Here is a 16,227-nt window from a genome sequence, read left to right on the forward strand (position 1 = left end):
CGTATATATATTTTTTAGATCTTTCACTCTGGTATTTTAAAAGATATAGGGGGGAGGGTTACAAGGAAAAACATTGTTAAAATTTGTGTCTAAAAGGAAAAACATTGTTAAAATGAGATGCCTCGTCGTTGCATTTAAATTTCATAATTTTGAAGTGCCAAGAACACAAATAGGCTTAGTATTTTGATATTGTAGTAAAGTTTATGTAGCGTTAGCCTGACACTTCAAAATTATAAAGCCTTTAATTATTTTTGCTTAATAAAATTACTACTTGAAGTTTTTTTCGTTAAAAATTTATTTATTTATTTGATTGATCAATAATCCAATTTTTACTAAGGTGGTTTCAACTTTAAAAATTAATTTTAAAATTACTTTAAATAGCGAAAAGTGTTTTTTTATCTTAACGTGATGGAATCAAATTAATAATAAATAAATGTTTTTTTTTTCTAAACTAAAAATCATAAATTATGAAAATTGATACTTTTAAATACAGCGCCATCTCTGTTAGTGAAATAGCAACAATAGATTCTTTTTTGGTACGATCGATAGATGGCTCTCTACAAAGCTGAGATGTACTTTTCTAAGAAATATCAACAAACTTACAATAACCCTTAACCTAAACAATACAAACTGGAACTTGAAGAATGTTTTCGTCATAGTTTTGTTACAACTTACTTAACACGTGCTGGTTACAAAATACTGTTTTCAAAATTTATAAGTTTACAATTTTCATTAGAGAATTTTTTTGGGGCCGTCGTGGCGCAGCGGCACAAGGGTGTGACTATAACGCGACGGTTGTGGGTTCGATCTCCACTCGAGGAAATGAAATATTTATTTACGTTTATATTTCATGGTTATAAAAATAACACGGTATACTCAGAAAAAGCATTAAAGAACATTACTTTCCATGTTTAAAGAATATGAGTTAGTAAAAGAAATAATATAACAAAGGAAGTCATTCTTTTTTTGTATGCTTTAATGAGGATAGGTTTACTTAATAAAGCGGTACACCTACAAAAATCGGTCAAGTGCGAGTAGAACTCCCCTACCGAGACTTCCGTATCAATTTAAGTATTGGTGTGCTACGGGAAGTACAATTTGTAAAAGTCTATTTAGATTTTATTAGCTTAAGTTTGCTGACGTTTGCACTCATTAGGTATTAAATTAATTACAAACATAAGTTTATAATGTTTTTTTTTTTCTATAAAATCTGAAATCTGAAATCCTTAAATCGTATTGTAAATTCACACTCCATACCTAATTTCATGTTGATTATGCGGCGAATTTCGTACGCTATCAGCTTTACGCTATATCCCGCACATAACAGGGTAAGCAGAGGGAACCTCATGCCCCATTTTCCGCCGAATTCTAGAGGCTTGTGTATTGAGTGGTTTAACTCAACGCCGTGCTTTGCCTCGACACTAGAGCGAAGAAATGGAAATATAAATTTAAATAAATATTTCATCCCCTCAAGTGGGGATCGAACTTATATAAAATAAATAGTAAGCGTAAGGGATAAAATGAAACCACATTTTTATCTATTTTTATATATTCATTCAGACAACGGTACACTGTGACAATAACCAACTTAAAATGTAATCGATACACATACTACATAATAGTTTCTCATGAATTGTTTCTAAATGATTTCTGTTCTGATACTGTCCACTACATGGAGACACCGAATATTGAAGAAATACACCAATTTTATAATTGTACTTGATAAAATATGACAGGCTCATGTGGGCGCTCCGTGCTTGCTGTCCGGATTCCGGAAACGAAAAGTACTGGCCGAAGTGAAATCGATATTGATATTGCGTTACTTAACCTACAATGCCACTAGACTTGTACCGAAACGTATTTAGAATATTGTAGATAGATTATAGAAGACTTTAGTTTTGGAAATTGTAAAAATGCAATAATTTGTGTGCATATATTACAACTTGGACAAACATAATACAGTGCCGGGCCAGCCGGGACAGCGACCACGAGAGCTTGCAGTCAGCACGTATCATTGAATCACACTAAACGCTCGTATATGTGATTACTTCAGGAACAGGTAAAGGAAAAGGAAATATCTTAACAACAATATTGTATATAACACAAATTATAACGACATAATATCGTGACAAAATAATATTTAAAAAATATATTTTTATCATTCCTGTGTATTTTGTTTACCGCTGAGTAACGCGGTCGCTCGAAGTTTCTATAGATTGTGAAGGAAGAAATTGAAATGAGGTTACAAGCATGTCACTTATTGGGTATGACATTTAAAAAAAAAATTACATCTATAAATATAATAAAACAGTAAACGAGTTCATTTCTGTACATTAAATATAAACAAAATAAAATTAAGAGTTTTTATACAAGCAAAATGTTTGTCTTCTTCCGCTGGTATAAAAACTTCCTTCTTTCATAAATGGTCAAGCGAACTACGTCGTGAGCGGCAACAAAATCTATATAGGTAAGGTGTGAGTTTTAATATCAACTTTAGAGACTGTTTAAGTTTGTTCATTTGATAAAATACGAACAGGTTTTGTGGTTAGTGTTACAACGTAATATTTATTACACAAGAACAATAAAAATACTTTCAGTAGGATCAATAATGATATGCTATACAAAAATCAAATTGTAAGATCAAAAAGTTTATGTTATAACTTACATGATCTATTTTATAATTTATTCTTTACCCACGGAGAAATCACTACTTAAAACTAAACAGTCACATGAATAAAATACTTCGAAATAAAAGTTTTTGGTCACTCAGCAGATAAGAAATGAATACTTGAGCCCAAAACGGCGGAAGGAGTCCGTAACTAAGTCGTTATAAAATAATAAATAATTATGCGTAAAGCATCATCAGCGGTAAACCGTAAAATAGTTGTTCTTTACAATAAAAATATAAATACCTATCACAAAACAATATTCCGGACTCAAAAAAAATTGTCATGCAAAGATGGCGCACGTGCGTCGCCAGTAATGATTATAGCTAACATTAAATAAGGATGTGGAACAGATCGCCCCGTCAGCTGTCGGTACAATATTACTACATACATCTTTACTTAACTATCACGAAAATAATATAGTCACTTATAGTTTATGTAATCAAAACGTATGCCTCGAATGCAGTACGATAAATTAATTGATTGAAGTGTGACACGGACGAACCGACCGAGGTCGTCAGTTCAAATAAATGGCACCTTGCATGCTGCATTGTTTACCGATCTTTTATTACAAACGAAATATAATAGATTTAATTTTGATGCCGAATAGTCAGCTAACGCTTGCCTGTCAGGGTAATACCACATCGGCCGAATATATAATTTATGTATATTTTTCACTATATAATAGTCATATGTATTTAATTTTATATAATAATTTTGAATTTTTATAATTCTAACGTTTTATAGTTAAGCACGTACAGTGCGGTCGAGTGCGGCGGGGCGCGTCCACGTGTCCGCGCGTCCACGGGTCCACAGGTCCAGGGGTCCATGTCCACGGGTCCACGGGTCCACGGTGGAGGCGCGCCGCCGCACGGCCGCTCCCAGCCGATCGTCGCCGCACGTTCCAACACTTACCGTGGTCAAAAATTTGGAAGGCACTTTCTACTTTTTTCAAAAATTTTAATTTATTTTTTGAACACATTAGCCTAAACTTACACAATAGAAAATATGCGTAGTAACATTTACCAAATTTACGCAATTCATTTCGAAACGTATAGGCCGTTTATATAATTTTTTTTTTAATTTTACCTATAGTTAACTTTATTTCCAAAAGGATAGCCAAAAGTTTTAACTAGATCTGAATCGCAAATGTATTTTTAATAATTTGGTCTCTTTTTATACACTAATTTCCAAACTTTAACCCAACCGGATAATCCAAATTCCAAACAATAGTGAGATATCAAGGCCACTTGAAGACTTATTTTAAACATGCTTCTCGAGCTAATTCTGCGACGAGACTCGCGCGACGGAGGGAGGCGCGCGCGGCACTCTCCGCCCTCCGCCTCCTCCACTGTCACATGTGGTAACGCCAACGAATGTCCGCCAACAATATCTAAACAATGGTATACCCTTGCGGCAAGAAGATTAGTATACTAAGATTTTTTTTCCCGCCGAAAGTATGAATCAAAATAAGATAGGATTTAGGAGATGGTAAAATAAATTTGTACATATACACCTTAAAGCGTCCTCGTCCCTCGCCGTCGAGAGACGGGACGCGTCGTCGGCGTGACAGCGACCACTATATATACTAATCTAAGTTAATCGAACGTATACCTAGCTACGCTGCGGCAGCGGCAGGCTCCTAGGCCTGCAACGGGCAAGCCGAGGTTCCTCCTTACATTAACCACAGAATATTAAAATACGATAGCAACACTAGTTTGCCGACTTGTATAATATAGTATGTATTTATAGTTGAAACACCTACGTTAGCGGTTGGCGCACAGTAAGCGTCGTGAGATGGAGGTTAAATTATTATTGATAATTTCAATGTAAACTGTCCTATCCGGAAAATAGTCTGAGTAATAATACGATCTCAAGTGAACGGTACCCTAGTGCCGCATGACCTCTAACGGCTGCACAGCTTGAGAGAGAACGAGGAACTTTAGAGACACAGAAAGCGGCACATCGATATTACATCAAGTCAATGCGGAGTCCAAGTCCATAGGAGCCCCGATCTTCTAATTTAGCCTAACATTTGGAACAATCACTACTGGCTAAAGATACATCTATGTTACATTTGGCGATCGCTAAGTCTACTACGGGACGTGAGTTGCGTTGCCGTCGCCCGTCGCCGGTACAGGGCAGTACGGGGCAGTACGGGGCAGCTCGTGGCAGCTCGGGGCAGCACGGGGCAGCACGGCCGACGCTGGGCGGCGGTCTCGGTGGACCGCGGGCGTCACGCCACTATCATTCTAAAAGACAAATTGACATCGATCCGACAGTAAAATGAAACATACATCTATGCTTTAATAACTAGATCTAATTTATGATGTTTATGCTTATATATATATATATAAGTAGGTTGTTGATTTTATGAAGGTATACCAAACAGTCTTTTGAATCGGGCCAAATGTTTTAAATTTTGATATCTCTACGTTCACAGATGGATCTAAATTGTTATAAGCTTACACTTACTTATCTAGTTCTACTGCGAGCGCGACGCGGCGGAGGTCGCCGGCGCGTCGCCCTCCTCCTCTATAGTAGCAAATAAAATATAACCAAGTATGTGAACAAAACATACGAGTACACAAATGTACGATGTATACAGAAAATGATTACAATAATAACTAAACTAAGATATACTATTATAATACGAAATTCGTAACTAAACAACAAGCAATTTATTGCACAGCGAGTCCATTTTAAATAATTAATTAAATATAAAATAATGCCGATACTATCGTGTCGATTAAATAAATGTGATCAAAAGCGACGGCAGGTCGGGGACAGGGCGGGACGCCTAGAAGTAGCCGACGGAGTTGCGGTTCGGGACGAAGTAGGGGTAAGCGGGCAGCGGCTGGGGCACGCCGGCCACGGGGGCCGGCGCCGCGCCCGCGGCCTCGCTTCAAATGTTCTCGGCGCGAGCCTCTGCCGGAGGCAGCTCCATCTTCACCGGCAGTGGCATCGGCAGCGGAGTCGTCAGGTCCTTGCCGTTCTTGGCGATCGATACCGGTGTCTTAGGCGGGCCCATTTCGGTCATCTCGGAGACGACATCACGTTCTCCGTAACGACTGTCAGGTCGAGGCGAAGCGAAAGGTCGGAAGGGGTCAGCGGGCTTGGGCGGCTCGAGGGCGTGGCCTGGCGGCGGCGGCGAGCATAGCGGTGACTCCAGGCCGGCGGAGAGCGGCGAGGGCAGGCGCGGCGACTGCAGCGGCAGCGGCGGCAGGCCCAGGTGCGGCGGGTGGTCGGGCGGCCGCTGCGCGGCCACTACCATGTTGCACATCTGGCGGCGCAGACCGTGCGCGACGGCGGCCACGGCGGCGGCGGCGGCGGCGTTGGGCGACACGCCGCCCTCGCGCCCGTTGCCGCACGCCACGGGGTACGCGTTCTGCACGCTCATGCCGTCCTGCAACACGCGTTCGCCACACTATTAGTTATTCAACATATCGGTTTTAACATTTAAAAACCAATTCGCATTTCAGAAAACAAATAAAAGTGATGTACGAGAGAAATCTTAAATTGGATAAGTCGCTTAGCTGATATAATACAAGGGCATATGACATTCGCAAATAAAAGAGAACATTGGGTTATTAGCCTCGCTAGCATCCGAACATGGAGATAGAGCGGAAGTGCTTCTGCCGCTCGATACTGACCGTGATGGGAGGATAGACGGGAAGCACCTCCTCCTTGATGTGGTGGGCGGCGTGCGGCGTGTGCGAGTCGCGGAAGACGACGGCGCGGATGACGCCGCGGATGTGCTCGTCGGGCCACACGCCCAGGAGGATGCGCTGCGGTCGTCCGCGACCTTTTGGTCTCAAATCTGTAACCAGTCACAATCGTAAAGCGTGAACTGACAGCGCAAATTACTAGACAAGTGTTAACATAGGTTAAGACACAAATTACCGATAAATTTCAAACAAACTAATATCTGGTTCCTTCTTGTTTCTCTGTTTTAAATATTCTATTAATAGGTATAAAAGATAAACGTTTAAATTGATACTTACGATAACAAATGTCTTAACCAAGAAAAGATATTAATCTAATTTATACATTTAATAAAGATAATATAATATATTTACATTTTATGTACAACAGGACAGTGACATGTAAGTACTAAACAAATATAGCTAGCTTAAAAGTCGCCACCAAATATCATATAATAATAGTAAACACATTACGTACATAAGAATAACATGTTATATATTTAAATTATAATCGCAAATTCCAAAAAAAACATATTCGCTTTGCAATGCATAAAATAGCAAAATTATGAACTAAGTAAAAGTATTTATTTTACACACACGGGCTGATAATTGTCCCAGAACTGCTTTACAGAAAGTACAATATTTAGGTTAAAAGTCATAAGGCAATGGAATAGTGCTAGCTTTTCTGATTCTCATACGAAATCTGAGCTCGTAATCCCAAATGTAGGCATTAAAAATTCTCTTCGTAGCTAGGAACAACTAGAAACCCGTGACGTTGGCTTAGCCAGCGGCAAATGACTGTTGCATTCCGGATATTCGGCCAGAAAAGTTTTGTTCATTTCATTTCGATGCTTATTGACTAAGGTTTTATGGTTGCCGTGAAATATATAAAAACGATTTTGGCAAGTTCCCTTTAAGTGAGTTATTAATTACCTCGTGTCTTAAAATGTTAAACGTCTAATAACTACTCTTTTCATCCATTTTTTTTACAAAATATATAATGTACATGAGTAAAACTTTTCGATATACAACAATCATTTGACGCACAAATTTAAATATTTAACATACCTGCTCCGCCGTCACTGCTGGGGCCGAGCATGTTGTGGACTCTGTTCGCGTACAGCACGAACGTCGGATACGGTATGTCGTATTTTCTGGCAGCTTGGGAGAGAGAGAGTCCCTCTTTCAGAACGGAGAATATAGCCTCGGCCATGGTTTCAGGACGCCAGGATTTGAGAGGACCGCGCTCGCGGAACCGCAGGTTGTGCACTAGACTCTGGTTGGTGTTCCAGCACTTTTGCCACATGGATTGCAGCTGGTACTGGTAGCTATCTGCTGAAAATTAAAACAAATTTGGGTTAATATATGTTATACTAGTATCTATTAAATTTGGTTAATCATAATGTTTGGGAAGTTTTGACTACTAGGCAGTTTTAAAGATAAGAAATAATATTCTCTTTATCCAGTGATATAAAAATTCCGATTGGGCTGTGAATTTATTATTTCCAGGCATATTATATGAATTTACTTATAAGTAGAGTTATATTTATAATAAGTATAAAAAAAAATATACGAGTATCTTAAAGCTACTTAAAATAAGGGTATATATATATATATATATATATACCCTTATTTTACCCTTATTTTTTATATATATATAATTACAGTAAAAGCATAATAACTTTGCAAAAAAAAAACAGCGCATGCAAAACAAAAAAACAAACCCTAAATACTGACCTCTTGAAAATATCTGTATATAGTGGAAAAGATAATTATTATTAAAATAAAATAAATTAAAAGGAAAGTAAATAAAATGAAAACTAATTTTATTTGTATATTTTTTCACTGTTTCTTTTGTGTGATGTAATTTCAGTACAATATTGCTTATAATTGGTCTAAGTAATACATTTATAAAAATATAGATGTTAAGCTACTAATCTAATATTTAACAATTTTAACATATAGATAATTGAGCAATTATTTTACAATGAATTTTAACCGATCATTGCCCTAGACGCGCCAGGTACGTCACACACCGTACTTGTTGAAGAGAAGCATCTTATACCGATTTTAGAATACAGATTTTTAGACTTTAATATATAAAACTTAACATATTTTATTTTTAAATTGATTTTTTATTTTTAATTACTTCATATTCAGATATGGCAATAAATCGGTTAATTTTCACATTGCGATCAACACATTATTTGTTTATGTTAAAACTAATATCTATAGTAGGTTCTAGTGTCGTCCTAAAAATATTGTAAATAATAAAGTTTAATTAAATGTAAGTACCTAACAATCTAGAAAAAGTGTTAAGTGTGAATTACCCTTGATTTTCGGGTTTGTTAAAAAATTAGTTTAACCGTCATTTATATACGCACCTTACTTCAAAATATTTATTATTTTTTCCTCTTTATAGTGATGTTACTGTTCCACAAATATATTTTATAGCTAAATATGTATATTTTGGCAGCTTAATTTATTGATTCAATCGATCGTATGATGCCACAGGGATTTTTTTTTGCATAAAAGGTGAAGTAGATTTGGTTATTTCAAATTTCATGATAAGGGTTGTTTAAATAGTTTAAAAGTTATAGTTATATACTTTGCAGTTCTATTGTTCTAAATACAGAAAAGAAATATTAATCTTCGTCTATCAGCTTATTTTTCCGCCTTTTAAAGTAAAATTCAGATAAAAATAAAATCAATTTTATATTTTTTTTTAAATTACATAACAAATGTTATATTAATAAATTTTGTATGCAAGAACAAACGAAGTGAAAGAGCTAATAGGGTGTAAGACAATTTTTAAAAATAATTATGATGTAGTAATAAAAATATTAATATAACATTATCATCATTTTTCACTATTTAATGTCATTGCAAAGCTTTTTGTAACTGTTTAATATTTAATTTATTTATTATGTTTTAACAACTTACGGCGTATAAAGAAAACAATATACATTTTGGAATGTAGTAAGTAATTAAAAAAAATATTAAGGGACCGTATATACTACATTGTTTTTCATTTTTACTAAATAAAAAAATATATTTTAATAAAATATTTTCTAGAGTATCTATAGATATTTTTTATACAACTATCAATTAAGAGGTGGTACACCCTTAAACTTATTGATATATTATAGCCAAATTACATAAATTGTAAATTGTAGCCTATATTATTCAGATGTATATAAACTATATTATTGTAAAGTTTAATCTAAAAGTGTTCAGTAGTTGAACGTAAAGTGGAACAAACATCACATTTATAATATTTGTAGGATATTTAAGAATATATACTATCTTTGTTAAGTAATTTCGCGGTAAGCTAATTTTATACACTTACGTCTAATATATGAATGTTATATGTAGTTATATTTTATTAGATAATTTCACAAAAATAAGTCTGTCAGAATGCCTGTATTCAAATCTTTATAACATAATAAATTGTACAATTTACTTAATTTGCTTAGATTCACTTACTATTAAGACATATCGTTCTCCACTTTCCGCCTAGTTACCGAAACATTGCGCGCAGAAAGCTGTCCAACTACCAGAGCGAAGAAATGAAAATAATTCATTCACCCGACCAGATTAGAACCCAGAACCGCAGTTTACAGTCAAAGTGTACGAAAGTGTGCCGCTGCGCTACAATGGCCTATTAAATTAATTTTATCTAAATTAAAAATCGTATTATAATCTAGTGCCGTATTTCAATATTTCAATCGTTTATGGGTGTGTGTCTGTGTATGTGTGCGCACGCGAATTGCTTTTATTAGCAATTCGAATTATGTACGCAATTATACACGGCCTCTGATTTTATCTCAGTATAAACGTAAACGTGCTTAGATTGCAAATATCAATAATTTATTTTTATATGAAAATTGATCTTAAAGTTCCTGATTTTTGTTGTTTTCATGTTTACCTTCACGCTGTATTCCGCATGTAGCAGATAGGCAAAGGGAGCCTAGTGTTAACACTCCGCTACCCACATCTCGCCAAATATTGAAGGCATTACGTATTGAGTGGCGGAACTGAACGCCATGCTTAGCCTCTGCATCAGGGCGAAGAAACGAAAATATAAAATATTTCATTTCCTCGAATAGGAATCGAATCCACAACCTGTCGCGTTTACAGTGACACGCTTGTGACCCTGCGGCACTACTGGCCTGGATTTTTGTTCTTAAAAGTTATAAAGTATAAGCACATCAGCCAGGAAGAGACATCATTAAATGTGTGTAGTACAATTTATTACCTTATTTATTAATTTATTTGTGGCTTGCAAGAAAGAGAAAACATTAATTTGCATTCAACTTAATACAAACTCATTTATAAAATAAATTTACTTATAAATGTGGGACGGAGTGTTTTAACACTAAGTTCCCTCTGAATAGAAGCACTGAATAGAAGCACAGTACAGTTGATTAAATTATAGTATCAGTGAAAAGCTTAATATTACATGAAAAATAACTTAATAAGATTTATTTATTTATTCTTATTTCAAGTAATTTAAGGTTAAATACAAATCAACTGCAACGAAAAAATCTATCAGCCTGCCTATATAAAAAAATACTTTGTGAAGCCGTTGCTTCTCTTTGACAATGAGCAAAGAAATTATTACCACAGTTTTTTCTAGAAAGACAAGTAATTAAAGTTTACTAGATAATTAATATAGCTACAGCTTATTAAACGCACGAGTGGTTCTGTGAATAAACATAAAAATAAAACAGTAGAAACTAGTATATATACATGGAATGTCATTTGAATTCATTTGAAGCCATGACAAAAATATGTAATATAACTTGAATATTTTCAATTAATTTCTGTTTCTAAAAATAATGTAGTTTTCTACAGGTTACTATAACGTTACTTCAATAAATGTACATGTATTTACCTGTTGTCATTTTTATTTTTAAAATTATAAAAAAATATTATTTGTTTATTCACGAGTATTTAATCCATTTCTATCACACAATTTGTCATAATAATATAAATAATTACATTAGATTTTTAAGGATTAACATTCTTAAAAGTACTTAGGTGGTATTTATTTTTAATTTGCTTATTTGATTTAATTATTTATAATAATTGAAATATTTTAAGTATAGTATGGCACTAAAATATTTATTATACAAACGTTTGTTACAAATGTATAGCGCCTAATATAAAATATATCACATAGAGATTACAATAAGGCACGTTTAAGCTGTTTTTTTTTATTTCAGTAGCTAAGAATTAATTCTAATCAGTCCTGAATAAATTCTGATTCTTAATTCTTTATTAACATATTTAGTTATACGAATAAGTACATCTTTAAGTCTTATTGTAATTGTCAAATCAAGTGGTTTGACAAGAGGTCAAAGAGGGATGTTGAACTTTTGTCAACCCAACCTGTTTGAAATATAAAAAATACTAAATTATAATATACATTTTAAATCTTAATGGATATCTTACAATTTTAATTTCCTGTATTTAAATGGAAGGTGTGACTCTACAAACAAAAACAAAAAGTAAAGCTGACATTGACAAAAAAAAACTACGCTTACTTTCTTTATCGTTGTATATCATTGTCATATGTTTGTACATATAATATCGATATACATTAACGATATATATTATATAAACATTCGAAAAAAAATAACAACCAAATCAGGATAAGTGCACAAATCATGACTCATCATCATCTGTATGTTCGGTTTTAACTTTTGAGTTTTTAGCTTTAGAGGAACCTTCGTAATACAGAGAGACTATAGAATGTTTTTTGCAGAAAGCCCACCACCAACGGAACCCTGTCAGACCAATGAACGCGAAACCAGAGTCTCTACTGCGACGCAGCTTCTCAACGAATGCCAAAACTTCAACAATTGACTTCTTAGTCCTTCTATTATATGGAGAGACGCTAGTTTCACAACAGAAGTCTAGGACAGCGCGTTCCTCGCTAGCCAACAGTCCGGCCTCGTCTAAAACTGCCATTCTTTTGGATTTCCCTAATATATTATCGTATAGAGTCCCTTTAGGTATTCCATAGTGGGTGGCGGCCTGCGTGAATCTCATACGCTGCGTGACCACCGCCTGTATCGCCTCTTGCAGCTGGCTCTGAGTCCAAGTAGGTGCTTTCAACTTGAGGGTATGACCGTGGTATTCTGATCGACAGATAAAATAAATAATACCGCGTAAACAATCTCCAATTTTATTACATCACATCATCTCTATCTCTTAGTTTATTTATATTAATAATATCTAATATTGCCAGTATCAAAAAATAGCGTGCAATAATATATGGCACATATATCAAACAATAATGAATTGACAGTGTAGATAATGAGAGATACAGTTTTCCTGCGAGGTGTTTTCTCACGCCACGCCAGACGTTACCTGGGCTGTATTCGTATGTGAATAGTAGGTACTCTGGTTACCACACTATTTGTACGGATTATGCTTATACAATTGTATTAGAAAATTACGGTAGCAAAATAACAGTATTTATAATAATAACACGATTTCTTCACACGATTGAACTTTCAGAATTATTATGAATCTAATAAATATATTATTTATGTATTGGTATAAAGAATGAGCTGCAATATAACAACTTGAGATGGACTAGCTACTAGCTAGTAGGTACCTAAGTAATTATTTAAATCCAATACAATTACTAAATTGATATATTGTTGGATGTGAAACAGATTATCATAATAATAAGATTGTTAATTAAATGATTCTTAACAATGATTGTAAAAACTAGTACAGCTTATAAGTTATTTTCTTTGTATGTTTTCTCACAATAGATTGCAAAGTTCGCTGTTTGTAGTGTGCATAAAGGGAAAGGTATGCCAGGTTTGAAGTTATCACATTCCGTACAATGTGCACATTCTCATACAAACAACGCAAAGGTGAACTCTATTTTTTGTCTGTTTCCAATATGAACCATTTTTGAATGAATTAAAAATACCAGGATATTTGAATTTTAAAAACAATTTATATTTAATAATCAATGCCATGGATTTTTATACGAAAAAAATAAGCTCATATTTGTTTTCTAACAAGTGTTATAGAGCTCTCCAACTATATACCAACGTATTTATTACACAAGACATTCAATTGCGTGAATAAAACAATATGTATTATAAAAGTGCCACATAATATCAAACAAGATTATATTAAATAATTAATAAATATAATTAAAATTTTTAACTGACCTGCAATCGAAGATGTGGAGGCTCCGAGCCATGCATGAGAGTTCTCAAGCAATTTTGCCTGCAAACAAAATATACCAGTTGAAATATTTAAAGTAACATACTAACTAAAAACATAATATTAGACAAAAAAAGTAATTAGACTCAGTCATATGCCCATATTTAAATAATATATTTACATTGTACAACAAATCGAGTAATAAAAGTAGGTACATAATAATCAATTGTCATTAATATTCATTCTATTACTGAGTATTTAAAAAAAATGCACTTTCAAGCGTAACGTTGCATTGAAGCGTTGAAATAAAATCAAAGTTACAGATAGGTAGATATTTGTCAGTGTTTTGCAAATGTCGGCGTCGACAGCGAATGAAAGCATTTTGTAATTTTGAGGTAAACATTTAAAAATTTGCTGATGATGAAACCGCAGAGCATTTTTAAACATGTCCACAACGTCACGCTGGACGACACGCCGTCAGCGTGCCTGCCTGTCCGGGAGCGACATCTTGCGGACGACGGCAGTCACGCTGTCATACTTACACATATAAATACAACGCTACTTTCTCTATTTCTTATCAATTTTATTCACAGTATTCGGCGTACGCAAGCCAAATACTTTTAAGTATCATATAAAAGTAATATTAGAAAGAATTAATATTTATTTATAGTATGGTCGTGGTGCCGCTACCAAGAAATACCGAACGCTCGTGAAATCGGCTCTGGCGGGTAATATCGTTTATATTTACATAATTCAGCACATGCTGCGGTGTACATATTATATTTACTCGTAGGTATAGCTTGCTTGCCGCGCGCACCTAATAACATCATGGGCTGGTCGCTCGCGCGGCACATTCATAAATCTATTTTATCGTACGAGGGCAATAAATTTTATTTTGGGATCTTTAATTCTTTGTTATTGAATTGGATTTTAGTGTTTTATTCGGGTAAACAAACAATAGCGGGCGCGAGTCGCGCGGCCGGCTCTCGGACACGTGCGCTCGCCGACTAGCGACGAGGCGCGGCGTCGCGCGTCTTCCTGAACAAATAACAATATATTTGTAGAATCTATTGTTACTCATTTACAGATGGCCATTACATTCACAATTAAAACTTCGATAAAGCTTAGTTGTAGGTAGTCACAAAGAAGGCCGCCGTTTGCGCCGGCGTTGTAAATAACCCTGCTGCTGGCTGCGATAGGCGGTGCACGGTAGCATTAGATAAAATGTCCGATCGTAAACTTCCTGTTCGACATCGGGAGGTGTAAATTAGTGAATCTAATCTTTTCATCTTGCCGTTACTATTGATCTTATATTTTTGTTTAGTTAAGTAACGAAACAATAATAAAAATTGTTAGGAAGTATTGAAAGGGAACAAAAGTTAATTTAAGTTGTAATATTTTTTTTTCTCTTCTCAGCTTCACGATGTATCCCGCATACAGCAGGGTAGACAGAGAGAATAGGTTCTGTTTAGGTGTTACGACAATCCGTTTCCCACTGTCCGCCGATTTTGTCGAGTGGCGGATTTCAACGCCGGGCATCTATCTGCTTTGATGCTAGAGCGAAATAATGAAAATTCATGTGAATTTGAAAGATTGATATTGCATATTTATTTGTAGGCACCACACAATTTTGCTATCGGTAATAGTACTTACTAGTAATAATTCCTTTTGTAAACAGTTATTAATAATGAACCCCTTACATTGTACATTATTTAACGTTCTGAATTAAACAGATTAACAGGTGACGTAACCCATCGAGGAAGTGAAATATTTATTTATGTTTCTATTTCTATTTCTTCGCTCTGGTGTCGAAGCAAAAACGCGGCGTTGAGTTCTGCGACTCAACACGCAATGCCCCCAGAATTTGGCAGAAAGTGGGGACGGAGTGTTTTAACATTAGGTTCCCCCTGCCTACCTTGCTATGTGCGGGATACAGCGTGAAGCTGAAAAAAATGTATACATATATACTTATAATAAAATCGTAACAGATCGGCATCTGTACATGGAAGATAATAAAGTAATAAAACCACAAATAATATGTTCTTTATATTTATCTATGTTTGTCTGCGCGTTTGTTAATGCTAATCTTAGAATCAGTTCAACCGGTTTTAATTGCAGTTTTCACTATTATATTCTGTGAAACTTCTCTTAACATTTTGTATTCTTCTTATATTTCAATCAGTTTATAAACAAATAAGTTATACCATTTCAAACAATTTTGTTTGGCAAAATGGCTATAAATATCCAATTGTTTTACTTGATTGGCTGAAACAATAATTTTAAATATAGGAATATTGCCTTTAAAATTATATTATTATAAGAAAACGAAAATGATGCAGTTAAGTTCAAGCATGTGAAGCCGCGAGCGACGCGCTAGTATTATATAAAAAATAAAAACAATATAGATAAAAAAAATCACGTCGCCAAAAGGATATCAACTCAATGACATCATAGAAAAATTAACTAATTACATCTTTCGCAAGTGGTACCAACATTATTAAAACCGAATGCCTCTAGACATGAAGCCTTTGGCATTAAAATTCAATTAAAAATTCTCTTTCAACAAATAATACTTACTGCGATGTACAAGTAGTAGTTAAGGACAGTTCACGCTTACGGTAATTAATAGACTGTATTGACTTTTGTTTTCTATGAAAAGC

The 16,227-nt window shown here is 34.8% G+C and overlaps 1 protein-coding gene across 2 annotated transcripts in view; it reads right to left on the reverse strand.

Moving 5' to 3' along the window:
- Positions 1 to 1,531: 1,531 nt before the first annotated feature.
- LOC146527128 (protein bric-a-brac 1-like) overlaps positions 1,532 to 16,227 on the reverse strand; it is a 195,795-nt gene continuing 181,099 nt past the window's right edge. The window contains exons 2-5 of one of the 2 annotated variants that reach the window (XM_085206445.1): positions 13,573 to 13,630; positions 7,439 to 7,702; positions 6,320 to 6,486; positions 1,532 to 6,072 (exon numbers count right to left, since the gene is read on the reverse strand). In XM_085206445.1, the coding sequence (XP_085062571.1) occupies positions 5,572 to 6,072; positions 6,320 to 6,486; positions 7,439 to 7,702; positions 13,573 to 13,630 (990 nt within the window). In that variant the 3' untranslated portion in view covers positions 1,532 to 5,571. Of the gene's footprint in view, positions 6,073 to 6,319; positions 6,487 to 7,438; positions 7,706 to 13,572; positions 13,631 to 16,227 lie in introns of both variants that reach the window. The other variant, XM_085206444.1, reaches the window with a different exon arrangement.

Source organism: Heliconius melpomene, chromosome 21 (assembly GCF_056956725.1).
Source record: "Heliconius melpomene rosina isolate 202511_hmr_F chromosome 21, ASM5695672v1, whole genome shotgun sequence".
Taxonomy (NCBI): Eukaryota; Metazoa; Arthropoda; class Insecta; order Lepidoptera; family Nymphalidae; genus Heliconius; species Heliconius melpomene.